This window comes from Anopheles moucheti, chromosome 3 (genome assembly GCF_943734755.1).
Source record: "Anopheles moucheti chromosome 3, idAnoMoucSN_F20_07, whole genome shotgun sequence".
In the NCBI taxonomy this organism is placed as follows: domain Eukaryota; kingdom Metazoa; phylum Arthropoda; class Insecta; order Diptera; family Culicidae; genus Anopheles; species Anopheles moucheti.
The window spans coordinates 15,927,702-15,955,458 of NC_069141.1; the positions used below are offsets into that span (position 1 = coordinate 15,927,702).

The 27,757-nt window shown below is 43.0% G+C and overlaps 1 protein-coding gene across 3 annotated transcripts; it reads right to left on the reverse strand.

Annotated features, from left to right (window-relative positions):
- Positions 1-590: 590 nt before the first annotated feature.
- On the reverse strand, positions 591-27,534 carry LOC128301316 (neuroguidin). 3 transcript variants are annotated; one of them, XM_053037725.1, is made up of 5 exons: positions 27,416-27,534; positions 26,026-26,523; positions 4,238-4,466; positions 2,707-3,405; positions 591-2,204 (listed from the first exon to the last, which is right to left on the reverse strand). In XM_053037725.1, exons 2-5 carry the CDS (start codon positions 26,032-26,034, stop codon positions 2,053-2,055), a joined length of 1,089 nt encoding a protein of 362 aa, XP_052893685.1. In that variant the 5' UTR covers positions 26,035-26,523; positions 27,416-27,534; the 3' UTR covers positions 591-2,052. The 3 variants fall into 3 exon arrangements, with proteins under 3 accessions (XP_052893685.1, XP_052893683.1, XP_052893684.1); XM_053037723.1 differs by having other exon boundaries at positions 26,026-26,904; positions 27,079-27,531; XM_053037724.1 differs by having other exon boundaries at positions 26,026-26,719; positions 27,416-27,494.
- Positions 27,535-27,757: the final 223 nt, after the last annotated feature.

Genomic DNA, 27,757 nt, shown 5'->3' on the forward strand with positions numbered 1-27,757 from the left:
TTCACAATCTATATGTGGTTTGGAAAAGAAACACCAGTCAAACGTAAAAGAATTTATGCTTTAACGCGGAAACGAAATACATTGAAAACGATTGGTTTTTATCCGTGATTCGGAAAAAGAAAAGATTAAACCAAAGAAAATAACAATTTAATAAACTTAATGGTGCACACTTTGCCCTTAACGCTTTTTGTCACCTCCAGTTGTGCTGTAACATAATGCTATATGTGTTATAGATCATCTCATCGTTGGTTTTGCATTTCTTAAACTCCTCACTAATTCGTTTCTGTTATCGCTTTTCCATATGATGTAGTCTCATAGCACGTCCATTGTTTCCTTCAACCGGGCGTTCGTGTTCGTCTTTTGTTGAGGTTTGGTATTGTGAGTATGTTTTTGTGGATCTGTCGTTACTTGAAACGTGTCCCGCACGGCTATCTACGGGTATCTGGTTGGAACTAGTTCTTTGTTTATCTTGCATTATAAAGATAAATCAATCTAAAACATCAAACAAAAATTAACCTTCGTAAACACTTGCTTTAGTAAAAAGTTGTATATACGTGCTGCTATACAGCAAACCAGTCCTGATTCTGATCCTGAACCCTCTTTTGCGTTTCAGCGTCTTCTTACCCTGTCTCTTTTATGGTTTCGCGCGGGTCGCGTTTATTTCTCCAACTTCATGTTTCATAATCGTTATGTTCGTGCCATTATTTCTCTTGGTTAATTATGAATGCCTTTCCATTATTCTCTCGATTTCTTCAATCATTTCCAATCAATAACTGGTCTCTTCTTTCATTTGTTAAAATGATAACTCATTTTCCCTTCATTCTTTAATCGGTATATGTTCACTATGTTCGGCAATGGTTCCACATTTTACAGCATGCTAAACTCTTATAAGAAATCTCTTTCCTTACGTACTGTTATAGAAAAAGGCAACAATATGGTTAATCTTATCTTAACATCTCTCTTTCTTCGTCGAAAGCCTATCTCCATCTCTTATCCAATCCTTCTCTTGCTAACAATTGCATCTTCACCTGTAGTTGTCGTTCCGCGTGCTGCCACGCTTTTTCGTTCCACAGAACCGGTTGTATTAATGCTAGAAAACAACATAAAGGTCTCATTTCATATCATTAACTATTCTCAGTGTTATTGTTGTTCGTTTGCATATTTCTATTATACAGTTTTAGTTCTATTTCGTTATAACTAGGTTTTTGTATATTTTGCTTCCTCGAAAACGAACGCCCAACGAAGGAACTAATAACGAATGTACGTGTAAACGAAACTAAGACATACCGGTATGCCCATTCGGAGAAAGTTTTGTATTTGTGCTGTGAGAATTTCAGCGCAATGGTATTGGTATAGTTGTATGGATCAATTTATGATTCGTATGTTTTTTACCCCTTTTATGTCTCTCGCCGGTTTAAGAGTTATTGAAAAAAGGAGAAAAAATATTCTCTTATAAATATATTATAAAAGGCTTCTCTTGTAACGATATTTCTCGTATGCTTTGTTATTCTTTACATCTGTTTACATTTTACGCGCCCTCAGCCTTCTGTCTTCATTTCTGTCGAATCTTCTGTTTTCCATCTTCCACTCGTGAAATTATTTGTAACGTTTACAAAAGCAATTTTTCGTAACATCTTCTGTTTGGGCTGGACACTAAGAAAAGTATATTAATTCATAGACCTTTCCATTTTCTAAGGAAAAAAAATTACGATATTTGATAATGTGAACTATCAACAAAAAATGAAACTCCGCCTTAGTCCATAGAACTAACAAGAACAAATTGAAACATGTAATCATATAACTAAAACATACAATTCAATCATAATCTGCAAATAGGGTAGAACCTAAACGATTAAACAAAAGGAGTACAAAATGTGCAGTAGTAAACACATCTGCTTACAGTAAATCCCCTGCTTACACCAGCTTGAAAGCTTTCAATTCCTATTTGGAGCTTTCTGTTTGGAGGACACACTACCTGTCTAGAAACGATGTTGTCCATTGTAGTTTTCGCTATACTCTCCTTACTGCGTCTTCACGTATCACGTATAATATTTAACGGAAGCGACGCTTCTTACCGTGCTTTTTATTCATTTTTCCGGCTTTACGTTTTTTGCCACCACCAGTACCACCCGCAGACGTTGAAGGATAGTCTTCGTTGAGCACGCTTATATTAGTGAAGCTGGTCAATTCGTCGCCCAATGAAGCTGAAAGCATGAAATAAAAGTTTTATTACAAACTAACCTAAACAAGATTATCATTATACGGTGAATTTAATATAATACTGTTCGAATACCAGAAATAATAAAGTTTCGATCGATGCCATTGCTTTCAATTGCAAGTTTCAGTTACCATCAAGCTTTCAAACGAGTATAAGCGTAAGCTTTCAATGTATCCTTACTGAGCTTTCAAGGATGTCGCAACATTGGAATTGTTGCGCAACACAAGGCACACGTTGCATTAACATTCAAAAGTTTCAAACGGTTTTCTTATCAAAACTTGTTGTTTGAAAAATGATAAAAAATAACATTTGTTTAATTTAATCGCAAATAGGTAATCATGGCAATAATAAAATATATCGTTTAACTGATTTTTGACAGTTAAAAATATCAACTATATATCAGTTTGCATACGCTTCTCGTTGAATGTCCACCTTTAGGATGATTGAAATTTAGAACATCCATAGTGTATCGTTTGGCAGCAACTTACCGAGTGTCGTTAACTTCCTGCTGCGGTGTTTGTCCGCTTTCGTAACCGGAAGGCGCGTAAGATACGTCTCTTCATACTCCTCCCGCTCACGCTCACGTCGCGACAGAATCTGCTGCGCACGGGAACTGCTGGACAGCTCAACCGGTGTGTCTAGATACTCGTCCTTCAGATCCTGTATCAGTGACGAGCCGAGGGCATGCTTTTTTGCTCGCTCCAGCTGCTTTCGTGCCCGATCCGCCTTCGTATCTTCCTCGTAAGGCATCGATGTCAGCTTCGGTGGCACATACACGTCCGATTTGCTACGTCGTGCTGCACCGTCATCACGGTCCCCACCGCCACCACGGGCACCTGCTGCTCCACCCTTTTTGGCTGCTTCCTTGGCGCGTTTCAGTTTCAGCATCACCATGGCGGAACTGTCCGAATCGGCACCGTCGTCCGTATCGGGACCATCACCCTCACCTGCTGCAGTGCTGCCTGCACCCGCCTCTTCTCCCGGTGCCGGCACCTGTGACATAAGGTTGGCCGGGTTTGCACGGAACGCGGTAGGATCGGCTGTGCTCGTACTGCTGCCCGTAACTGCCGTCTTTACCAGCTTGTCGATCTGATAGCGTAGTTTGTAGTCGATGGGTCGGATCTTTTCCAGCACGGTTCGTATTTCAATCAACCGGTCGATCGATGGATCCTTCTCGATTCGGTGTCCTGGGGAGAGTAAAAATTGGAAATTAAAGCAGATAAAAAAGTGTAACAGTATGACCCTATAGAAAGCAACTGAAGTAGAACTTTTGTGAATATACAATGTTTCAAATGAAAAAAAAACTAACCTGACATACGTAAAATTGCAACCATTTTCATACTACTAGTGTATATAGATTATGTTATAAAATTTTCAAGTTCAAATAATACAGTTAAAATAGTTGGATCTTTTTAAGTTGAAGTAGATTGAATAAAAGTAGATAAGTAATCTTTCCACAAGGATCGAAAGGCGGATTAATGTTAATAAATTGAAAATAAACATTAACAATTGTTCCGGAATCAACTGTCAAAGCCGAAATCATTTCTGGTTTGCAATACGTATTCCAGACATAAATCGACATATTTCCATTCGAAATATCTGGGCAAAAGATTCCAGAAATTGTTCCACCCGGCACTAAATAAATACAAATGAATTCTAAAGCATATCCAACTTAAAAATGCTCTAGTTCTCTAATATTTCTAATAGCGTCACACATTTTCATATCGTCTTAATGAAATTGATAACGCCACAACAACCTCAAGAGGTCTAGAGGACTGTCATTTCTGGCTTCCTGTGACTTTATTTACCCGCAGCTGGATAGTCAGTCCTGCGTAAGGGGGACTGGTCCGGATGGGATTTTTGTCCGGTCCGTTCGAGTGAAGAACGGGACGCAACATCATCATCAACTGCTTATTTCATTTGATCAACCGTTAAGTTAAGATAATTACAAACTAAAAATTATCACACCGGTTTACCAACTCGTCACACGCTTAGCTTCGCGCCTAGCATTTTACTTACCAGAGCATTTTCGCAACACCACGTACGTCAGGTTGATGAGATAGTTCAGCAGCATATGGTACTTGATTTCGAGAAAGTTTAGCCCGTACTCGGTCGATAGTTCGCCCGTTTTCACCCGTTGCAGCATGTTGCCTACCAGATCGGACACCTGCTTGAAGTTGTTGTTCATTTCATCCAGCAATCGTAATGCCTGCGGCAGATCCGGCTGAATGTCATACTCGTCCAGTGCCTGCGGAAGCGTGGAAAAAGAAGGAAGACACGTGTTAGAGCGAATGCTTAATCTGGGGAGAGGAGAGCTAATTTCTATATTGTTTTACTTCGCTTAAAATAATACACCACAATCAATAATACAGCTCCTCCTGGCGAGTTTGTTCGAATACAGCAGCTAGATGGGCCCAGTTTGTAGTGGACAACATTTGTACTCCTACTCCTCCGGACGCCATTAAAAAAGAATGGGGAACATGGCTGACCGGTACAGTGTCGCGGTTTAAACCCGCCAGAAGAGAACCGCCCATTGCCAATCCTGTTCGTCGATAGGGAAATGTGCATAAAACCGATGCTAAAAGGAACCTATATATGCACGAGTCGCCTTGTTCGATATTAATATCAATATCAATCAAACATACCGCGATCAGACGCTTCAAAACTTCCACCACCAACGTTCGGGGCAGAGGCACAAGGTTTATCCGCCGGTTTGTACCTGGGGTTTTTTTTATTCGCCTCATCTTCATCACTCAATCCATTTTGTACGGTTCAAAGCATTCTTCCGGGATTGGGTTTGATGCACAAAAATCCAACGTTTTTCACTACGTGTCTTTGTTCCACCCGGTATATGAACGCCCCGGTGTACGACGATGCATATTTTACGCTTCCCTGAACTCTGGCTTCGCATTTGCAGCAGCGCGATTTTTTATGTTTGCGTATATGTGCACGATTCAGACGAGCTATGTGTCCGTGCGTCGAGTTTCGATCTAGGGCGGTACGTGAATACGGTATACTATTACCCATTTCAACGTGCGTTGGAAATAAATTCGTTTCAATCGTTTATTTTCGTCCCGTTTAAATTATGAAATACGCTCCCATACACACGCCATGCCCGGACGGCATTGGAAGCTTTCGGACCTGAAAAAAACGGGGTGCGTTTCTTTATGGTTTTTTATGTCGGTTTGTTCGATCCTAGCAAGAGCACACATCGTTGAACATAATGCACAAGCCCCCCTCCCCACATAGGCAAGAGCACATATTGTGGAATTGCCACGCAGTGTTGCACACACCACGGAGAAAAAAACACTCACGCTTTACTTCAAACGATCTTTAAAAGGAACGCTTCGGAACGGAGTTCGCGATCTATTAATTCCACCGACGCACCGTAGCGCACGGGGTGGCATTAAATTAAAACGGCATTGCACTAATTGCAAAGCGAGCGAACGTGGACTCATTTGACATGGAAAATCTCTTTTTTTCAGCGCCAAACTCCCAGTGCATATGCTGGAGCCATTGGTGGCGCGCCGATGGGTTTTGTTGTAGTCAACATATTTTTTGGTCTTTTACTTATATGAAGGAAGTATTTAAACACTCGGCCACCATTAGCAGCGGGATCGCTGCAGCAGGATACTAGCGACCGCAATAATAAATCCTTTTCCGCGATAACTAGGCATAAAGGGGATGATTTCCCTGCCACATCGGGCGCTCACGGCTTGTGCTCCACTAAATCCGAAACGCAACTGTCGAACGCATCAATACGTGTTGGACGGGGGGTTTTTTAAAAGGACTTATTTGCAGGGATTTACGGTAAGCTTGTAGAGTGGGATTTTAAATTAAAAAACATATATCTATATACATACACGCGCGCTGCGAGGCACCCTTTAGCGTGGAGAAAGGTTCACTCGCGGGAAACATAACGGACGCTGGCGCGTTATGTTGCAGCAGTACAAAACAAAAACTGAGTCTGAGGAAAAGGCAATCCCCCACACGATCCGGTGTTTTTTTTTTTTTGTTTGTACCATACTCATTTGTACATACACCCCACACACCCAGAAAACACAACTAAAGAACGAAGGGGCGAAAAAAAAAGCCATACATCAACTCTCTCTCGATATTTTTCGATATTATTTTTTCGCCCCAACTACTAAAATATAGAAAGCAAATTCCCGGGACTTCGTCGAGCGCGGGCTCCAAATTTGCTCCGTTTGCGCAAATAAAAAGTAAACGATATGACGGTTCCAATTTTAAAATATAAATTCGCCACTCGCTTTGCGCCTTCCTTTTTCCATCGAGAATTCGCGAATTGTACGGGGGGGAAAATATCCAAATAACCATAAATGGGGTACACAGAGACACGTACACAGGAGGTTGGAAATCCTGTCCTGCCGCCCCCTCCCAGAAAAAAAAGCCAATGGAAAAGGAAATGCGCGAATCGATGTCCAGCCGCGACTGGACTTGAAAACGCCGCGCCATGATGCTCTCGCACGTACATATAGAGGGCCCATGTATTGCATCCCTTACCCTGCACCAAAACCTCTCGTCAAACCGGGAACTCCAGTGATTCGATCAGTACGAAAAGCATCGAAAATGTACCTCACCCACCCTCGCCAAAACGGGAGGAAAGGTGCTATTATTGATTTATTTCCATTCATTTCGGGATACATTTCTTCCACGCCTCTGGACACGCCGGACCCAGCTGGACCGAAACACCCAAAAGGATTGGGTGAGGGTGTGGGGGGAGAGGAGGTGCCGAAAAGGGATACCGATCTGATTTTTTTTGCTGTTTTGTTTTGTTTGCTCCCGTCCAAAACAAGAGGCATTCCACGGCGCCAATCCTTCCTTCTCCATCAGCTAATGCAGCCGTGTGTAGATGTGTGTGTTGGGGTTGAGCCGCTTTTCCAATTATCCTCAAATATATACACCGTCAGCAGGAAGCATAGCATACGCGAAACCGGGAATCGCACACACTGGCTCGGACGACGGGTGTTCCTCGCATAGAAGACCGCAAAGTGAAACGCGCGTCCAGAATAATTCCCGTGGCGCTGGTCGAATGCTCGGGCACATTGGATGGTTCCCGAACGGTGGTCCAAATATTGGAACATCGGCACGGGAAATGGAACAACAACGGATGGACGCGGATGGAGAGAGGACTTCCCCCGCACCGAAGTTGGCTAGAAGATGGCTAGAATGGGGTAAGAGTTGTTGTTGCTGCACAACCCGTGGATGGGTGGAAACGATCCTCGCGAAACGCGAAACGCGTATACGTGGACGGTTTACCAACTCGCTCGCGAACCCAGATGCACGCGTGTGAGTAGGTTCGCTATTGCAAAGGACCCACACACACACACACGCACAAAATACGGATTGGTTGCTCCTTTCGTGCCGGGAGCAAACGGAATTCCACTGGACAAACCGAACGATGAGGCACACACGCACCTTTAACAACGTAACCCACCGGCATGCATGTGCTTGATTAATTAAATTGAAGCAGTTGTTTGCGGCGTGCAACGATAGTTTTTACGTGGTGTGCGTACAAATGTTTGTCGATAAGTTCCGAAACAGTTGCTGTACAACCTAAACCAGTGAAGTGACCATAGTGCGTTTTATTAATCTATACGTCCCAATAGCACACATCGCAATATCTTATCAATTAAAATGTATCTTGTCGAATTTCAGATTCCCAAAAAAATATTTTGTATCAAATTAATAAAATTATACCAATGAAAATCGTAATCAGGGGTTAGCAGGGCTGATAAAAAAGTTTGACTTCAAAACGAGTAACAACTTATTTAATGCGTTAATAATTATTTAAAGTACTTTTGGCAATAGCTACCGTTGAAAAATGTTAACTACCAACCTCTACAAACTAAATTTATTATAGTATTTCTTAAATTACAAATTTTTTAAATCATTTTTTTAAAAGTAAAATTATCATTTCATTCTAAACGAATATTTCCAATTTTTTTTGTAAGCTGAAAAAAACATAAAACAAGACAATTAACATGAAAATTCTGTCTAATAATTGTCTTGATATTTAAGTTAAAAAAACAAGGTCTATAAATGATTAATTCACAGACCATCAGACCAATAATCCCGGAACCCATTGAATTACTTAAACATTAAAACATCAGAACTCTCATAGGATGGCCAGGTGGGCCACTTTCCCGGACAGAAGGGCTTAACTGGGCACGGACGAACTATGTCTCAGTGACCTTGCCACGATCAATTTCTAAAGTGAATCTTAAAAGTCCACTTAAGTGTCTGATATAATATAATATTTAATTTAATTTAATCAGCTGTTTTTTGTGCGGATTGCTGAACCCTGGTCAGATGAGCCGAATGATCAGATGTACAATTGCGATACAAGCGTTGTTCTTTAAACAATTATTCAAACTTAAACCAAATCAATTTGGTTAACAACAACATCTTTAAGATCTCACCACAGCTGACACAATTTCCAAATGTAGAGGATTGAGGTTTTGTTTTGATTTCCTTCGCAAAGCTCTAATTTGTAAATCGATGAAATCAATTATATCTTCTCTCGGTGCAATCCGAATCCCGCAATGGTATAATGTTCCCGGACTGTTCCAACACCATGGCTGGAAAGACCGACCTACTCTCCAGCCATTATTTGTGCACCCGTGTTCGTGTTCGACGATATCAATCTTGAACAAAAGGTGATCACGGACGAAATCTATAAGCAAAAGCGATGGACAAGCGTCTTACCGCTTGGCGAACGGATTTATATTACCGGTCGGAGCATCCACACCGATACCGAATGATACCGAACATATGAAATGATCCCCGAAACAGGAAGATATGCGCCACACCATCCAGTTCAATATGCAGCACGAATCGGTAGTGATGCTGTGCCGTGGCATGCAATGCACAACTCGTTCCCTTCTTGCTGTGCCGCGGTGCAGTGCGCCAAAAAGTAAAACAGGATCAGCTCATCACACCCCAACAAAACCCAAACCCACTCATGTGCTCATGTGCCCGGCATCATGTGTGTGTGCATCCAATAACGTTCGGCTTCCGTTCCAATTTTTTGCCTTCTTCCATCCATTTCCGTGGCGGCCACCACCCACCGCTCATCCGTTTGATTTTGCAGCGGGTCAAACAGTAAGCCCGAAGGACCACCAAGCAGAGAGAAAAAAAAAATCCGGGATAGATTTGCAAAAACAACGACACCATCGGAGGAATTGTGGAACGTGGAAAGCGTCCCGGAAAATTCGATGGCAGCCGAACCGGGGTGGCTTCGAGTGTACATAGCGACCGACCGCGTGAGAGCTGAAGAGAAAATTCCAAACAAAAATGCTTTTAGGATAGGAAAAAGGATACACACCGCTGCCTTTCGAATAGCGGCAATAGTGTTTCAGAATTTTCCAGCAGCGTAAAAAAACCTACGATGTCCTTCGTTTTTCTTCTTTTTTTTGTTGAGCTGCTTCCTATATGTCAATCCTTCAACAATGCTCTCCTACGCGGCAGGATTATTACCTCCTGCAGATCCGTACCCATGGTCAGTATATGTGTGTTGGTGCATGGCAGGAAAGAATGGAACCGTTTGGAGGGAAAATATCAGCATTTTCCTAGTTTTCCCTATTTTTTGTTGTTGTCCAACGCAAAACGCGACTCGCCATGGCAGACCAAGGACACGGTCAGAAAGAGACGCAGAGGAAGAAACAAAAAAGCTGAATCGCGTGCACACACATTGACCCGTTTTCCTTTTTTTTTTGGTTATCCCGCTCCAAAAATTTTCCCCAATGAAACTGCAATAGCCCTGCAAGCACACCGATGAGTTGAGTGCACAAGCACAAGCACAATCGTATCATGGCAAACCGCGCCATTCGAATGCCACACACACACGCATGCATGCAGGGCGGTTCGGTGAAAAATGTTCGATGACGATTGCCTGGTTGAGGAATGCTGGGTAAAATACACATAAACAACTATACTCCAAAGCGGGCTCCCCCGGGAAACAACGGTAGGAAACAGTGGGAAAAAACGACCTCCGTACACACACACACTTATATACACCAGGGCGTTTGGGCGAACTTCAACGAGCGAGAGAGAGGTCCAAAACGGACACACAGGTGTCCAGCTTCCAATACCTGTTTCACCACATGGTTTCGAAGGGAAAACGCGGTAAACTCTGCCAATCCATCGTTCATCGTCGGAAAAGTGAGGAACGACGCGGCATAGGACAAGGGAACGCATAAAAGCATCCGCGAGGCGAACCGTTTTAAAAGCTTTCTCCTCGCGTCTTTTGCGTTCCACCGGAAAGAAGAGAGAGAGAGACTCCTGGAGGGGGGGGGGGGGGGGGGGGACTACGAATACGGGAGAAGGGTGTGATTCTTGATCTTTTTTGTCATGCCATGTCCCCATCGGAGTGTGTTTTTCCTCATCTATCAAGCCTTTCCGGTAGGAAAATGGAAAAAACAATTCAAACAACAGCCCCCCACCGTGGTGCCCCCCCCCCCCACCATAGATGATAAAGCGTAACAACGACCCGTAAATGGGGGAAAGCGAAATGGAAATCTTTCCACTGGAAAAGATCGCGAAGGAGGTTTCAAGATTTTCCAAAACAGAAGAAGAAAAGAGCTATGATAAAGAAGATGGTAGAAGGAAGAAAATGCAGCATGAAAGTGGAAAAGGGAAAGGAGCAAATTTTCCGAATGATACTGACGCGTATCGACGAGAACGGGTCGATGCGCGGGAGGAGATACAGGCAATGAGATAAAAACAACGACAAAAAAGACCACCACCCCAAAACCCACCCTTCTACATACAGTGGCATATTGAGACATATGTGTGTGTGGGTGGGTGGGTGGGTGGGCACACATACACGGGCTCCGAGGTTCGAAACACAACACACATCGCCGACCGTCTGATGGAGTGTCGTTCGCTCTGTCTCATCGACGTTCCGCAGCCCGTGCTCTTCACCGTGACACCGAGAGGACAGGATGCATGCAGTCCGGCCTTACCCTCCATCGCACCGACCGATATGCGCCAACAGCGATAACGCAGTGCATCGGTGTCGCAAGCGAACGGACACACGGTCAAGCGCGCGCGTCATGTGTGCATCGATGATGGATGCAGCGGGACGAGTGTTGGCCGTGGGATGCGGGTGAGGGTCCACCCCCTGCTTACTGCCACAGTGTGGAGACGGCGCTTATATGCGCGCAATGCCCACACACCAAATCAAGCAACAGCAAAGCGCTCGGCTAACCTGGGCGACGCTCGGGATATATGTGCACCGGGACGGTTCGGTGCAGGAACTTTACGCAATGCCATACATACACAGCCCAACCCACTACGGTAACCCATGCATCACAAGCGTGGAATCGATTGAGCCTGCATGCGGATGCAAAAATCAAAAGCTCGTCCCGCCAGCGTTAGGATCTGGTCGGCTGGGTGCCGGTCGAAATTAATTCATTTCCATTTAAGCAATATGTGAGGTTTGGGAAACAACGCCGCCTTCTCGGTGCATTGATTGATTGGATGGTATCTCAATGAAGAAAACTTTCGGCTGATTACGGTTTCATTTTAATTTCTTTGTATAATTAACTCGCTGGAAATTAGCGGGAAATCCATTTTTCACTATTTAATGGTGCATTTAGTATAACTCCGAAAAATTATAATTAGTAAATATAAACCACCAATAAAAATATGCAGATGAAAATTAAGAAACGTGAATATACGTATGTAATTATTATTGTTCAATTATTCTTGAAGAAATTGTCGCCAAAAAAGATAAATTAACAGTAGCAATGATAAAACTGAAAATTCCCTTGACTTGAACTTGAAAATTCTGTTGCTCATAAATCAAATCAAAGAAAACCAGGAATGGCCTGAAAACATCTCTTGGGGTTTGTTTTTATTTATCGGTAGAACGACAACGATGAGACGAGATCCACAAAAGATAAATTAATTAATTCAGAATTCTATGAATCCGGGAAAACTCTGCCATCCTCGAGCATCCTGCCACATGGTATCGAGGCTTTGATTTGCACGTAGAACAACTATTAGCCGGTGATCTACAGGCACTGAACATTGAGCAAGAAACGTCAAATCGTATGGAAAATTTTTGAACATTTTTACTCAATGAAATTCAAACCAGTTTTTTCATGTTCGAACTGTCCGTTGAACATTTCGAAGATGATTGTGAACTATCAAAATATTGTTCTTAGCCGACCCCTCACCTAGAAGGTCGTTACACCAATAAGAGAGAGACTCCATTCTGTAAAATGATAAATAATAAATATGATAACTGTAATGAAGTTTAATATGGGAAATGTTCAATCATCCTGAATTGCAGAAATTCAGTTTCAGAAGATTTTGATGATTTTCTATTTATTTCAACGTAAGCTAAAAAAACTTGATCACCCAGTTTTAATCAAGAACATTCCTAAATATAATCAGCTTAGTGCCCAGCTTCAGTCAAGTGAAGAGGCAATAACATAAAACATCACAGCACAATTTTCTATTGTTTCAACCTGTGGGTTAGCATTTATGCAAAACATTCCAATCACAGTGTTGTTTAATGAAATTACAACGGGGATAGAGTACAAACAAATGAAACGCTCTCCGTTGTGCAATGCTTGTTTCACGGCGCAAAAAAAAGCTTATATACACCAATTTTGCATTTTGCAGTCGGGCGGGAACCACCCGAAATTGACATGATTTTCATTTCGCTGCAACATAAGCGACCAGTTTATCAGCGGCCAATATGAATTTCAAATGTCAATCACAATTCAATTTTAGCCTGTCCATCGTTTATTAGTGCAGCATACTTAAGCCACCGGCGTGGATCCGCATGCCCCCCGGCTGTGCCGTCAAGTGCAACGGTGGTACGTGAATTCCGCATTCGAAACATCGCATCTGTATCGATTGGGGATAATTTCGGTCCGCCAGCGCTACCCTTTCGAGGTCGGAAGATGACAAAATTTTATCCGTATACTACCTTTTCCGATTCGGACCACCGATGTGAAGTCATGCGGGTGTACACAATGCGCCCCCTTTCAGTTGACTGATGGCTCGGTTCGAGAGAACGGACGGTGGGCCAATTGACCCATCTCACACTAGGCGCTGTTTCGTTCGGTCCCACCACCATCAGCACACTCTCTCACACACAAACGGTGGTGAGTTCAGTTCGCGGTGTTTACTTTATCACGTCGGACGATGAAACTCGCGAACATTGTCGTGGAGCTGCGCTATGTGTGTATGGGGAGAGCAGCAGTTCCGCTTCCTGGGCGGATACGGTTTGCTTTCCCGTTTTCGCAGCATTGGCTGGCAGGTGGCTGTGACCGTTTTGCTGCCCAACAACATGACAGCATTCGATGCATGCCAAACCGAAGCGCACGGGTAAAGCAATGGAAATGCTTACCCCCATCGGTTGGAATCGGTTGGATGGACGATGGGCAGTGACAGAATCGGCCGAGACCCACACCTGTACAGAGCATTTCGACCAACCATTCATGAGGTACATCAGAAAGTAAAAGTGAAATTTATTTACATAAATATAAATTTGACATTATTCAAATGGACAATTGTCGAAATAAATATATGTTTTTATTAAACAGTCAAAAATTATATACTTTCAATATGTTTTTCGAATTAAATCCTGAATGTATAACTAAATTACATAAAAAGATAAAAAATTCCAAAGAACCCAAGGAAAGCAACCACAAAGATTGCTCTTGAGAATGGATATAGTACCTTCTTTTATATTATCATTTAAACCCAACACTTTCTCGAACACCTTACCACCATACCAACGCCGGTAGAGGAGCAAACGACCAAAATCCAGAATCCAACCAACCGTTTCGTTGGACGGAATCCATCAGTCGAATAACATTTAATTTAGCTGCCTGAGGGGCCAAAGCTGGGCCGAATTTGTGTGTCTGATGGATTCGATCGGAGGTGTCCATCACCGAAGGGGTTATTTCTCTCCCGTCAGCTCTGCCGTATCAGTCCCCCTTACCACCCGTTCCCCCGCGATTCCAAGTGGGTGCATTTTCCATTTTCACTGAAACCGCGTACTCGAAACGCGAAAACCGCCATGCATCCGACCCCTCCCATCCGAATCCATCATCCCCCCCGAATCAATAATCGAACCGACGATTTCGGGACTCGTGGAAAGCGTTCGGGCAATGTGGAAGAAGAACACACACAACCAAACAACATGCGCAACGCACACCGTATGCGTTCGATTGCGTGCGATATTACGCTTTCGTATCCTGCCTTTTTTGCACCTAGCCTGCCGACGAACGGGCGGGCTGGCTGCTGGCCCGCGTTACATTTCGCGCACGCGGTTCCAGACTGGAAATTGAAAAATTTATTCACCGCACCGAAACTCTAACCTCGGTTTGTTTGTTGCAAATTGTAGAAGATGTGCGGAGATGGAAATATGGAAATTTTGTATTCGCCAATGGTGTTCCGCCTCTCGGCACTCGGCGGCGGGGATTGTCTCGGGAAGGCCAAAATGCGTCCAGTTGGCAGCTAGTCTCGCTCACACAATGCGCAAAATAGTTTGATAGATTTGCTTCATTTGGCCCCGTTGCTTTTTTTGGTTCCTCCCACTCGCGTCGGATGGGCCTTGTTTGGTGTGTTCGTTTGGGGATATTTTACTTCGGATTGAGTTGGAATGCCAATCTATCGTAATATATCCTAACGAGATGAAATAAAACTGCAAACATAATTAACAAACTGGTCCAAACAATTGAAATACAATCTAATTACAATCAATCGCAAAAATACACAACGTGGAATATTTAATATTGCGAATTAATTAAATGATGGGTGAATTGCATGTACATTCATACGACTATGAATTAATATTTCTGAGGCTGAAATAACTGATTCTAAACGTCTTTTACTTAACAATACTTAATGCGTCTTTATGAGTCTCATCAGCCTTTAAAATTATTCATTCACCAAAGGTTTAAAACTTGAGTGTTCAATGTTGAATTCTCTCTGCATAACTTGATTTTATGAATAATTATTTTAAAAAATGATGAACTATGTTAAATAAAACTCCAAAGTTTTGTGGATCACAAATCATAAGATTCGCAAACGCAAGAATGTAATGCAAAACATAATTCTAGGAGATATTTAATAATTATTATAGATTATTAATTTCTAATTACTTACGAATCTTACGACATACTTCAGAAATATAAGTATAATATCATCAAGCAATGCCGAATAAGATTTCATATCCAATCTGAATCTATTTAAGAAATCTATTATTCTACATTATAGTGAGAACATTGAGAATTGTGATTTAATACTTTTTACTTAAGTACTACTACTAATACAATTATTAGCTGAAAACCCGGGCAGCGCCCCAATAAATTGGATAATGTCCTCCCAAAACAGGCAAAAAGATTTATATACAGAGAAATATAAAATACATATAAAATAAAATAAAAAGAAGGCAATGTTTCATCACCCTCAACCGTAATTGATGGGATGAAAATAAATTATCTTTTCAACCGAAAAAATACCACCTACGCAGAAATGATATTAATATTAATGCGCCCGCCAGCAATGGGATACTATCGACCGGGAAAAAGCTACAATAATCTCAACGGTAAAAATGGATGCAATTGCAATCATGTTCCGAAGACTGCATCCGCACCCGACCCACCCTCGCAACCGAAACAGGGTTGATGCCCACACCACCCATAATGAAATTGCAGCCATTTTATCAGCAACGAAAACGGAAAAGAACCAAAACAAAACCAGCGCATTTCGAATTTTGTTTTAATTTCCTACTACTTTTTACACACTCATCGGTGCTGTGCAATAATCATGCATTATTTACCGGCACAATTTATTTCCGCATGCATGCAAGTGATAACGACACACATTTCCATTAACAACACCAATAAATGGTTGGTGGGTGGTGGGTGGGTCCCCAAACCCAACGTACGTGAAATGCATAAATTCATGGAACGTACAACAAAAAAAAGCACCCCTGGTAGGATTAATACGACGGGAAAATCATAATTAACGGAACAAAAAAATAAATAAAGGTACATTTTCCTTTGTGTTGTTTGCCTCATCCACACTGCGGATTCAATTTATCCATAGGGATGAAATATCTCCGCATGAAATACCCCACACAGGAATATGCAAACATTTTGAAAAATTATTTTTCCGAATCCAATATATCTCCTATCAGCAGGACTATCGGGCGGGAAGGGACTGGCCGCTGCAGATGGTGGCCGCGTTGTTTCAGCAAGCATAAAAAGGAAGCTACAGCGGCCAGCAAAAACGATATAACTGCATGTGCAATCGATATTATAATCGGACGCACAGCGCGCACTGCACATCAATTGGAAATCGCGGCAAAGCGGTAAAACCCAACGAATTTTGTTTACTGTTCCACCCGCAAACAACTCTCGCACAAATTTTCCTGCCCCACAATACATCAACGGGTTGTGCCGCATCTCGGAAAAGGATAATATTTCAGCTCCGTGTAGTGGTGGTACATAAATATACATATATACATTTATATATATATATATATTCCCATATTTTCCAACGCATATTTAGCGTTGCGATTGGTGGGGATGCATTGCTCATACGCAATTCCCCCGCGAAAGCGTCAGTGCACTTTCAACGCATTCATGCTTCAACGGGATCGCATTTAAATTTCGGCAAACGGAATTAAAATCGCATGTACTCAAACGACCAGGCACAACGCTTGACGAAAGCAGAATGAGCCATCCGAAATTTAAAAAAACAAAAATAAAATAAACAACGCACAAAGCCCGTTTGTCGAGCCGAAATGCATTTTCAATGCATGAAATAATGCACCAGCGCTACAAGCTGAGAACACATACACGCACCACCCCACTGTCGGTGCGTTGTTATCGAGCGTTGGTATTCGCCAGGGAGTTACCGGATCTCCGGCGGCTCTGCAGTGGGGAACGGGAAGTGAGAACGAACAAAACCGGGCCCCGGTTTGGGGGTGGTAAGTTAACAGGATGCAACGCCCCATCGGTTGGTATGCAGTGATGTGTGTTTTTATTCCGCCATGAGTGCATATCGGGAATATAACGCTTGCCAGCACATGCAGCTTCGCTTCCGCTGGGTAAAAAGGGGAGAGGATGCATACGGGGCTAAAATAAAAACAGAATAAAAATATATCAATTTATTTATATATGTTTTTTACCCGCACCTTGTCCGGTATGCAGGGAGAGACACTCACCCGGTTGGATGTGGCCAGTGGATACTAACGCACACAATAGCAAGCGTTTGGGCGAAACGGCAAACAAACGCTTTGCTGCTGACCCAGGCAGTCTCAGGCCACGATGGGACCACCCCACGCTGCTCCGACAGCCCCGACCCCACCACCCGGCAGTGGTACGAATATGCAGAATGTGAAATGTAATCAGCGACCGAAAGTGGGCGGATGCATGGTTGGATCGACAAGGGCAACGCGGTGGCCAGTGGGTGACGCGCTCCGGCAAAAGGATACCAGTAACGGGACAGGATGCTATTGTTGGGACAGGAGCAGAGAAGAAAGTGTTCGCGACGAGCGGTCGTCACTCGATGCGAAACGGTTTCGCGACTAGCCCTTGCCGCTCCGGGAGGGAGGTGGAAGCGAAACTGCATAAATATTGATTGCATAATGAAACATACATACACTCACCTAGGAATGGTCGCGGAAAATCGGGGGCAAAAAACTTCCAGTGAAGAATTCAAACGAATGAGCGGAGCAAAAAAAAAACAACAACCAACCAAACGATAACTGGACGCTATGGTTCGCGGGACCATAACCCGCGTGATCCGTGAGCAGGGCGCCCATTGCCTGGGGTTTTTCCCTCGACCAACAACACACACACACAAACGGGAATGTTTCGTGCCCACGCTCCGACCGACCTGATGGGCTGCGTATATGCGTACTGCACACGAGAGAGAGAGAAAGATCGACACTTTCCATTCCATTTGCGGAATCCTGCCAGCCGAACACCAAGCATCCCGGAGAAAGCGAACCAAATTTAACCATCTCGCGGGACGAGCGAGCGCTGCCGTGGATGCGCCTTTGTCCATTTGAGCACGCAACGAGCGAATCAATGAAGGGTGATATTGATTTGTTTGCAACTTCACTCTTCAACTCCACCGGTCGTCGCACATCAACCTCGGGGCCAGTACAACAGTAGCAGCAAATGTGCTGTACGCCGTTATGAAACATGACATGTTTTCCATCCATCCCGTCTGTTTGGTTTGCAATATTTTACTCGCATTGTGCTAAAGTTTGCCTTTAGTTGTAGTTTTTTTTTTTGCAACCGTTCTTTGTTTCCATAAATGCATAGCACTCCGCTTGGGTGGATTGCTACCGTATGGTGCATAGTGTTCGGTTTGTTTATGAAAAAAAATATGAATCCAATTTAACAAAGAAACATCCACCATCGTACCAAGTACAAAAGGACCACAGTCCGGCAGCATATGAGTGTAGTAGCTAAAGTTAGCTAAATATTGTTGCTTCATATATCCAAGAGTTTGAAGAGAGAGAGAAGTTTAACACAATTTTTATGATAAAGTTTTAACCATTTCTCGACTGTATACAAGTTGATCTACACATTTACGGGTAAATCTAGAATCTTTCCATATTTCGGGAGAAGCATCCTCTCTTTAGAAAAGCTTTCCAACTGATATGTCAATTGAAAACGCTTTCTAATGAATCAACTTAATTTTTCCATGAAAGTTGAAGAAATTTGGAATGACTTCACAAATGTCGCAACACTTTTCCTTTCCACTTTAGAAGAACTCATAAAATTAGATTTAAATTTTAAAAACTCGAAAGAGTGCCACCGGTTAAGCGATACGATCACTTAAAAGGCAACGTTAATATGGACTTCTTGAACTCAATTGTAACGGTTAGAAGCGTCCCTGGTCCCTGGCCAAACAAAAGGAAAGGCAAGTAAAACGTAAAGTTGCAAAAACTTCGACTTTTTGCCATGAAACGTTCCGTGGCTGGCGCACGAACATATGGTGCCGTGACCAGGATCACCAGGTGAAAACATCTTTTCCCATTTATTACAGTTAAAAAGTTTTCCACTGCATGATATACACCTTAAACTAGCTCAAGAGATTTTGTAATTAAATTAGAAAGTTAACAACAAGAAGAACAAAAAAAAAACAAAACACAAACCATAAATGGAATAGTGAAAACAAAAACCATTAGTTTTGTTCCAAACAAAAACTTTGATCGACAAACTTGACCCAGAAAGGCGCAATCGATATGAGCCGCAAAGGAAGCTGCAGAACAAACCATTCCAGTCCCAGTCGGTGTAGCAGAATGTTTTATGTTGAGCTGGACAAATGGAAGGAAATAAACTCTCTCTTACGATCGGCATGGCAGCAAGAAAACGGAACTGTGACAAGAAGCACTGGTGTTCCTTCAAGAAGCGAATTCATTCATAAGCACGAGAAGCACTCGAAAGCGCGAACCCCGCGCCGTAGTAATGGTGCCAAACAGTACTCGTACTTGTCGAGTAGTAGTAGAAGTGGAATGAAGCAAAGAAAAAAAAATACAGCAGCATTGATACTAGTAGTACGACCAGTCGAGCGTACACCGAATGACAGCAAGGAAGGAAGAAACATCGTGAAAGTCGTGTAGAGTTTTCCTGCTTTATATGTGCAGCCCCTCGGTGGTCATATGGAAAGCAGCAGTCAATGGTGTACGGTCGACGCGAGATGAGAAGGAGGAAAAATGCTTGCCCTTCGAACGACTACCAATACTACCATTTACGATGCAGCCAACCAGCAGACCAGTTCCGGGTTTTCCGCTATCTTACGTGAAAAGCGCGACTTTCGCGCGCGTATTTGATTGCTTCGTATGGTGGTGGTGAAGGTTTCGCGATGTTGATAAAAAACCAGAAAGATGCATCTACTACCGTTCTAACACACGAGCAGAAACATGCTTGGTTCGTATTTGTAGACGAGTGTGCGAATGTACGAATGTGCAATTCGGTACGATTTGTATTTTTTGTATCTTCAAGAATTGTATTCTGGCGTGGAAAACATGTGACAACATACCGGGAAGATTGTTTGCATAGAGTTGCATCATTTTTTTTTGCATTTTACTTTTACCCTTAAATGAATGTTTTGTTATTGAGCTTTTATGCCATTTAAGCTACGAACACCATGCTCTTCGTCATCCAATAAAAATAACTTGCGGTTGCTCAACGACCAGTCAATGAAATTATTGTTTGCAATAGGATAATTTAACGAATGATTTTACTTGTTCTACATTCCCATAAAACTCACTTAAAAACAGTACAAATAATTCCTCCTGAATAGTTTCATAATCTCGTTAAATGTACACGGTTTTCTGCATTTAGCCAGCTAATTTCCCCAACAAACTAAATTTGGTTGTTAAATCGTGTACCCACACTGTAAATCACATTCCCAACCGCATTTCCCATGATAGTTTTCCACCCGTTTGCACTAATATTGCTACAGCATGAAACATTCGCCTTTGTAATATGTTTAATTAGTCTCAACCACCACCCCAATCAAATATCACCCTTTTCTCGAACCTTTTGCGCCAGAAATTTTGTACTGCACTGTAGAACACCCAAAGTGGAACAACTACTACGCTTTTACCATCGGAAATTTCTAAGAGCGCCACGTATGTCTCCAATCATATACACGGTGGAAAAGTGAACGACCTTCCACGGAACGCATCCTGCTGCCCGGTACGTAATTCTTTCGTAACCGTTTCGACAGCAAGCGATAGTTGCGGGAGGGGTTTATTGTACCGAAAGCAGAACCCTTCCCAAATCCCGGGACGCTTTTCCACCGTTCGGATGGGTTTTCCTCCAAAATGGGAAACGTCCCAAGTCCGCTTAGGCGACACTAGAGCAACGCCACTAACCGAGAGCGAAAAGGAACGACCATCTCCAGCGTCCTTCTACCATAAATCAAACCAAACGTTAGGGCGAAGGACAACAACGACAATGGATTGCAACAAATGTTTTCCCATTTTCCCCGTGCGACGCATCGGACGCGCCGACATAATTTCATCGTACCGATTTCAGTTGCTTCACACAGTTGAGGGTTTTAATCAATTTTTAGTTAATTTCAGTCAGCAGCAACAACCAAAAAAGCCCACTCGTTCCCACACAGCAGGATAAAAGTCTGGAAAGGATTTAGATTTTGGTGTGCCTTGCCAACGGTGAATAAATCAGCCACCTTACTCCGCATGATTTTGAATAAAAAATTAAATTCAACCAAACAGCAGGAAAATATTTCAATTCAGCTTATTTATTATTTCTATACTTCAGCATGGTTCGCCAGGATGAATAGCCCCTCATCGATGGTCCCGCTCGGCTCATGGTGTATCAAACATTCAATGCACCGTCCGCGTCGTCCCATGATTGGCATGGCACGAATTCAACAGCCGACGACGGCCGACCGACCAAATCCTCGCCAGATGTGTGTGCACCGAAATGCTCATCCCGCATGTAGGCGCAGCAACGCATCCACACAGAGACGCACATGCATCCGTTATATCCTTGCGTGGGACGCAATATAGTGTCCGTGTGCTCATCGTTAGCAAAATCCTAATTCCTAAAAACGGGCCCCGAACCGAAACGAATCCTGCCAGCTTCATCCAACCCCTAAACCGGACCCCTGGCACGCAGTTTCCCTTTCCCCCGGCGGGGTGGATGCATGACAGCGTTTTCCAATCTTTGTGCGGTCGTTGTCCTTTTTGGACGAAGGCGCCCCTTTGTGTATTTCGTGCGCCCGTACCGCGGTACGGAGTTTACGCACACACACACGCGCGCGCGCTGGTTCATTCCATTTTGGGACGGACACGCGGAACGCAACCGTGGTGCACCGTGGTGCGTTTGGTGCTTTCGGTGCGGATGTGGTCGGTTGGTTGAAAATCGAAACAAGGCCGGCCGAAGTTTGCGAAGTTGAAGCATTGGGAAACGCAAATGAATGATAGTAGTCAGGTGGCTTCGCCGCTGTGCTGAAGGACAGTGAAGGCGATGCGTAAGCCTAACGCGAAAGCAATCGCACTGGCGTATGGCGCAACACACACTCTCTGTATCTCTCTTTCGCTGTATGGCTGTAGATGAAGCCTTCCAAATCGACAGGTTGAGAAGATGGACGATCGATGAGTATGCAAATGTGCAAAGCGCATAACAGTAGCACCCATTTTTCCAACGATTGCTCCTAATTCAAATTTCTTTGTTATTTTAATGTTTAAATCACGTTAAGTAAAATAATGGGAAAACTTTCTGTCGATATGAATTAAGTACTTTGAAAAAGTTATTTTTTTATTTTTATTTAATTTATAGTATGACGGCAGTGCCGTATAACGTAATTTTGAAAAAGTATATAAAAATAAAAACTGTAATAAAATTTTATAAATATTATAAAGAATAAGTTTAACTATTCAAAAGTTCTCCAGAACGTATAAAGAAGAAACACACAACTGGTCACTGGACTGGCCAAAAAAAAGAACTGTGTTGCAGGCTTCAATAAGATGGTTTTTCCAATTTACATGATTTACATTTTTAAAAAATCATAAATACGTGGACATTGAATACGAAATGAATTTATGACATTAATAAATTTTCTACTCCATACTCAAGTTTAACAAAAAGCATTTCTACGAAAATAAATTTAAGGAAATAACTTTAAAAAAAACAGAAACCAACAATCGATTCAATTCAAAAACAGCTTCAAAATTAAAAAGAATATATTAATAGCTAATTCACCTAAAAGCGAACTACTGTAATTGTAACATATTTTTAAGAAATCACACCATAAAGCAGAAAAAAACACCCCAAAAACAGAAACAACTCAAGGATATACCGCGTCGAGCATTTTTAAAATTTTCCAGAATATTTCCCTCGCCGCCACCACACGAGATATCAAGTCGCGTAACGTTCTGTGCGGTGTGTGTGTGTGTTTTTAATAAACATTTTAAAAATATTATTGCCTGACCAGCAGGCACCGGTTACCGCGAGATAGGGAACCAAACCAAATATACGCCCGGGAATGAATGGTGGACCCTCTCTCCTGCATACAATGCATGCAAAACCTGACTCAACGCACATATCCTTCGCAAACAGGATCGGGGCATTGCGTGGTGTGCGTAAGCCACTTTTCCGTCCTCAACCCAACCTCCATCGAGGGCACTTTTGGCCGCACATAGACGGGTATCGGAAGCAACAACAAAAAAAAACACAAACACACACACAGAAATGCATGAATCCAGGCATCGGGACCAGTGACTAGCGGCCGTCCCCGTGTGTGTGTGTATGGCTGCTGCCTTTCCCTGCAAGGACAAAGTTTAATAAAAATTCTATCACACGCAGCGTTGTTGTGAGTATGTGTGTGTGTGTATGCGGACTCGTCGGGAACTAGGGAACTGGGGAGGAAATGGCCAGCCGAAGGGAAAAAGGGTGTATTTTTTCTCGCTAGTATTTTTTTTCTTCCCTCCGATGACCAAAAAGGATTGCGCCAGCATCCAAACGCACAAAATCGGGTTTGTTATTTTTTCACGTTTCAACCTCCTCTCCCGTTAGATGTGTGTGTGTGTGTTGTTGTCGTTTTTACTTTCTCCCGGGGTTCTTTTTTTTTGCGCACGAAAATCTCAACGAGCTGCGGGTTGCGTAAGGAAGCACAACACACGGGCGACAATTTGGTGCACGTTTGCTGCTCCGTGCCAGGCATGTAGGCCGATGTGCACATACCCGCACATACATGCGCCATGCCAAAAGCAGCAGTAGCATCAGCAGCAGCATCCTGTCGCCTTTGTTGACGCGTTTGAACACAAACGAAACTGCAAACACGAACGGCCGGTTTGTGCAACGTGGGGGAGGCGAAGGTTGGGATTCGTCGTCGTGCGCTTCGTTGCGTTTGCCTGAAGCCGTCCACATCGTCCAGGACGTGGTCAGGATTCGGCCAGGTGAAAACTGGCAGGAATTGCCCGGAATTCATCAAAGCTTAACCGAGATGGCCAGCCCGGCAAAATCCCACCATCGTTACAGCGAATTGATCAATCACAATGCGAAACCTTGCCCGGGATATGGATGTTGGGTGGATGTGGCGTTGTTGGCGAAATGTGTAGAAAGAAAGCGATTGTAGGGTGCACGGGTCCACCCTGTCAGCGGTGAATTAAAATATATACAAATTACACGCACAATTCGAACAGCAATTAACGAATCAAACGATTGAGAAAAAAATGAAACTACAAAACTTACTGATGAGCGTGAGTAATGGAACCAAAATATTAAAATTTTATTCATTTCAGTATAATTTATAACTCACAAACGACTAGAACATTTAACAAACGCTTTTATACAGTCAAACAAAGTTTAAAAAAGAAGTCTTATTAGTTACAAAAAGAGCAGTTGATAAACAAAATAGATTATAGTGTCCTTGAAGCGATAGCACACTTTGACGACCTCGAAAAAGGATAGTTTGTTTGGGATTTGCTCTAAGGTATCTATAAATGCATGACAAATACTGACTCCAAGTGTGAATATAGGAGTTTTCTGGCTTCAAAAATCACTTTTTCAACCAACACACCAGATGAGACTGCCTCAACCTGCTGGATTGGTGCACATCATATAGACCGCACCGTTGCTGTTAGAACAAAATCTATATTTTTGCCTTAATCTCCGGTAAATGTCCTATTATCGTACATAGTATTTTTTGCATATGTTGAAAAATAGCTGACAGTGAATTTTTTGAAAAAAAAACAAATTTATGCTTCATGTTCATGTTCTTAAAAGGAACTTAGAAAAAGGGATGTTTGAAGATATGTTACGATGAAGAATAATGACTACGTATGATAACTGAAAAAAACGTGTAAAATTAGACAAAAAGTACCGCATTTGTATCACATTGAGACGTTTCTGAGTGTCTCATCAACATACAAAATTTGGTTTGAATTATTTTTTAAAAAACTTCTCCACAGGTGCATTAATAAGAACCTTACAGATGAGACAAATCAACCAACAACTTCGCTCTAATCCACCTGGTAATGCTTCCTCCATCGTATCGTTATCATCAATACGACACATTGTATGGAGATATCGTCAGCACTTGAAGCAATTTCCCAAAGGCAAACGATTTCCAGACGTTCCATCTGGACTGAATCAGAAACAAATAATCACTCCAACCAACAGCGTCCCCAAAGTCCTAACAAACGGATGACTACACCCGGGGAGGATGGGATGCGAATGGTTCGCGAAACATTGAGGATAATGCACCGCAAATCCTTCCATTATAATTTTTTTGTTCCTTAAATTTTATCCCTTCAATATTAACTCACGCACACACTCGCACACCTACGGGTGCATACAAACACACAAACGAAGAACCACCGAAAAAAAAGGGAACCGAATTCAAATGTTTGGCGACGTCCCGCGTCAGAACGAGTAGGGGGAAAACATAACCGTAACAACTGCACGGAATGATCCTGTTTTCTATTATTTTGACTGTTGAAGAGTGAATAGAATGGAAAAAAAGTACTTCGGGCATCCATTAGCCGTACCCAACCCGCGGGCCCTTCTTCCAATTACCCCTTCGAAGCAAACCACTTTGCCACCGGGCAAACGTGGTTCGTTCCTGTACGGTTGGCATCCGGGCCGGTTGTTCACAACCCTCCGGAAATGTGAAGGATACAACACGGGGACACGGGTGATTGTAGAAACACACACAGCGAAAGACATCCTTCGAAATGTGATGCAAGGGAGAAGAAGCAGTAAAGAATCCATATCCCGAACCTAGCCCACCTCCAGAGACCGTCCTTCATTTACCTGCACCATTTTTAAAAATGTTTCCTCGCGCGTTCGCCTTGCGTTGGGTTGGTTTTGGTGGGACTCGACAAGATTTCTCGTCCTCTTCTCACGATACGGACGGCTATTCTCGGTAAAAAGGTCGCTCCTCTTCGTTGGGACTACAGCTCTGCCCTGGCTTCTGCTTCACCTTCAACCGTTCCTTCGATTGCAAACGTTTGTCACACACTACCGTAGCAGCTAGCAATGGATGGGGAACTCTCCTCCCTGTTGACTTTCGACAAACGCGTAACCAAGGCAAATGTGCAACGGAACCGGGCAGGGCCTACTGCAATCGCTTTACCCCTGGAATTGTTTTGTTTATTTTGTATGATGCAGTTGAGGGAAAACTAGTCTTCTTCAGTAGCCTTGTACTACTGGGAGCACTGGCACAGGAAATTTAATTTCAGAACACACTGTTGATTATGATGTCATGAACAAATTCGCACTTTACGTCGTTACTGTTAGCATAAATTCACACTAATCACGGAAAAGTAAGAAATCAAAACAAAACACTAACTTTAACCCGCATCACACCGGGTACCACCATTGGTAGAATATTCTCCGTTATCGTTAAACTTTGCACATCCAAGCACACGCGGCCACTATTTTTACGTGAAATTGTGCCCAAAAAAGGACTGAGCGTTAATGTCCATTCGTTGCATGTGTTACATGCCTGGGGAACAGAAGAAATGGACCGCTAATTACTAACAACACAGCATCATCATCACCAGTCCATCAATGTCTACTGTGTCCTCCAGCACAAACATCCAAACGGCAGCACACGACAGCAACAACAGCCCGCGCGGTACAGAGAGACAACAAACTCCCGGTTTGGCACACGTCAACCTTCAACTTCGACTGCGCTGCGATTGATTCCGTACGACGGTGGTCGCGACCGATGAAAAGGATATTCCGTCGTTTGCCCAATCGAACGCAGCGCGACGACACACACTAGGGGAAACCCCTAGAAAAAAAAGGACACGAGTTCGGGCTTTACTATGCGCTGTGCACCACTACATGTGCAAAACTCACCCCAAAACCGTGCACATGAAACGGTACCGCGGGAACTGTATGCTGTTCCGTTGTGCTCCCTTTCGCACCGTGATTCTGTTTTTTGTTCCACGGGTTGCTCCCGTACGTTGCGTTTCGTCCTTTAAGGGATAAAAGCAAACGCGTGTGCATGCACGCACACAATGGCGGTTGGTGCGTATACAGGTTGTTTCACATACGCATGTGGATGCCGAAATGCAGCGAAATGGAACACCCGGTTTCCTAGGATAACGAGATGCCCAAAATTGTGCGTGCACACAGGGAACGGTTCCCAACCCACCACGAGGAATGGAAATTAACGATAAATGAACGGAATTACTTGCTTGACACTATTTGGGACACTTTAAGGATACGATTTCCTTTTTTCATTCGATTTTCCACTGCTAACCAGCGGCACTAATCGAGGAAACAAAAGAAAATTGTTAGAGCAAAAGTAACCGCAACAGAAAACAAACAAATACACGTGTTGTGCTATTGTGACAGCAATACTCGGACTGCATCAAGATGTGTAGATGACACGTGTGAAATTTTCAAAACAAACGTGGTCTCTTGTCGTGTACTCGCGAAATGTTTATTGCTTTCATTGCTTTTCTTTCAAAAACCAATTAATTTAATTCCGTAATTTGTGTTCTTTTTCATAAGAGGTTATTTTGATCGTACA